Source organism: Plasmopara halstedii, assembly GCF_900000015.1.
Source record: "Plasmopara halstedii genome assembly, contig: Scaffold_707, whole genome shotgun sequence".
Lineage (NCBI taxonomy): Eukaryota > Oomycota > Peronosporomycetes > Peronosporales > Peronosporaceae > Plasmopara > Plasmopara halstedii.
In genome coordinates, this window is record NW_020187624.1 from 1 (window position 1) to 1514 (window position 1514).

The 1514-nt window shown below is 42.3% G+C and overlaps 1 protein-coding gene across 1 annotated transcript; it reads left to right on the top strand.

The window, feature by feature from the left end:
- Window positions 1-303: 303 nt before the first annotated feature.
- Window positions 304-957, top strand: PHALS_13824 (Chloroperoxidase; the record flags this gene model as incomplete). Its single annotated transcript, XM_024729644.1, has 1 exon — window positions 304-957. The coding sequence occupies one exon, from the start codon at window positions 304-306 to the stop codon at window positions 955-957; it is 654 nt and encodes a 217-aa protein (XP_024580001.1).
- Window positions 958-1514: the final 557 nt, after the last annotated feature.

The window sequence follows — 1514 nt, forward strand, 5'->3', positions numbered from 1 at the left end:
TCTACGTGTTACTGAAATTGCATCGACACGTCTTTTAAAAATCACGCGGGACATTCGATTTTCAAAGATTGCATTTGCGTAGTTGAGATTAATACTGATATACAGAGCGATAACTTGTTTAGACATAATCCTTCGACAGACCAGAGAAGGTGGTGTGATGAAAATCTGCCATACCCTCGGAATTGCAAGCCAAAACAAAACTTCATTTTCCAATTTGCCCCTAAAATGGTGTCTGTCGTCTCCACTTTCATCGCCGTGGTTATTGCCTCGTTCGCGGATCTGACTACCTGTCAAGTTCCCAACATGATCGAAGGACAGTATTGGAAGCCACCTCTAGAGAAGACCTCGGGATTTCCTGGTACTACAAAACCTTTCCGCCGCTCGCCGTGCCCTGCCCTCAACACTCTTTGTAACTGTGGTCATCTAAAGCGAAACGGCCAGAACATTACCAAAGCAGAGATTCGCCATGCAATTCAAACGCAATTTGGCCATGATGATGAAGTCGTAAATCTGCTTTTGTCAGGTTTGCCTGATAAGCTTTCGCTCAATGATTTGTCCTCGATGGGACATCCTATCTCACTTTCTCGCCGCCCTGAATACACAGGAGTCGATCCTGCAATAGTCGATCTGGGCTTAGTCAAAGACCTTACCAGTCGAGCCAAAAATGGCTTTTTATCGGCAGAGTCGGTAGGGCATACTTACAAGGCTCGTCGCGAAATGTTTCAGAAGGATCCAAGATTTCATTTGACTCCACAGCAGGCGCGCCAAGCTTATGGTCAGGGTTCGGGTGCTGTACTGGTCTTCGGCAGTAAAATGAACAATAACACCGTTTCAGTGAGCGTTATCAATGACTTCTTCATAAACGAAAAGTTCCCTGCCGGTTGGAAGCGCGCATCCGTGATTCACCTTGATGAGTCAAAAAAAATGACAGACGAGATTCAAGCAGCGGCCCAGTAATTAAATGTCGAACGACATTCATGAGGATCAGCCATAACGCACTAGTATCGTAAATATATTTTGCTGTTTGGTATTTTGTTTTAAAATGAATTGATTGAAATTTCTGGTACAAGTGCTGCCGAATAATATTAACTACGTTTGTCAACGCAATTCACTCATAGCACCTTAACCGCCACAGCAACATTAGAGCTCAATTGCCAAGCCAGATGTAGAAACATCTAGACGCTGCGGCTGTAGCATATGAAGACATTTTTTTTTCTTCCAGTATTGCTTGTGTTACCTTTGCTCACTAATCACAGATACTTCTTTCTCGATAGGTCAAGGAGATACTACGCGTCGCTACAAAATAGATTATGAAATGCTCTCGACTATTGCTTGGCAAAGCTATATAAGGCTTCTTCGCTTACTTTCATGGAATGCTCAACTGTTGCTGCAGATCAATTTTTCATAAAATTGAAATGGCCTTAACAAATCAGCCACTTATTATCAATACGGGATGCTTACTAGATATCATATTTCGATGAACAACAATATTGTCTAAGAAATCTAGTATATAT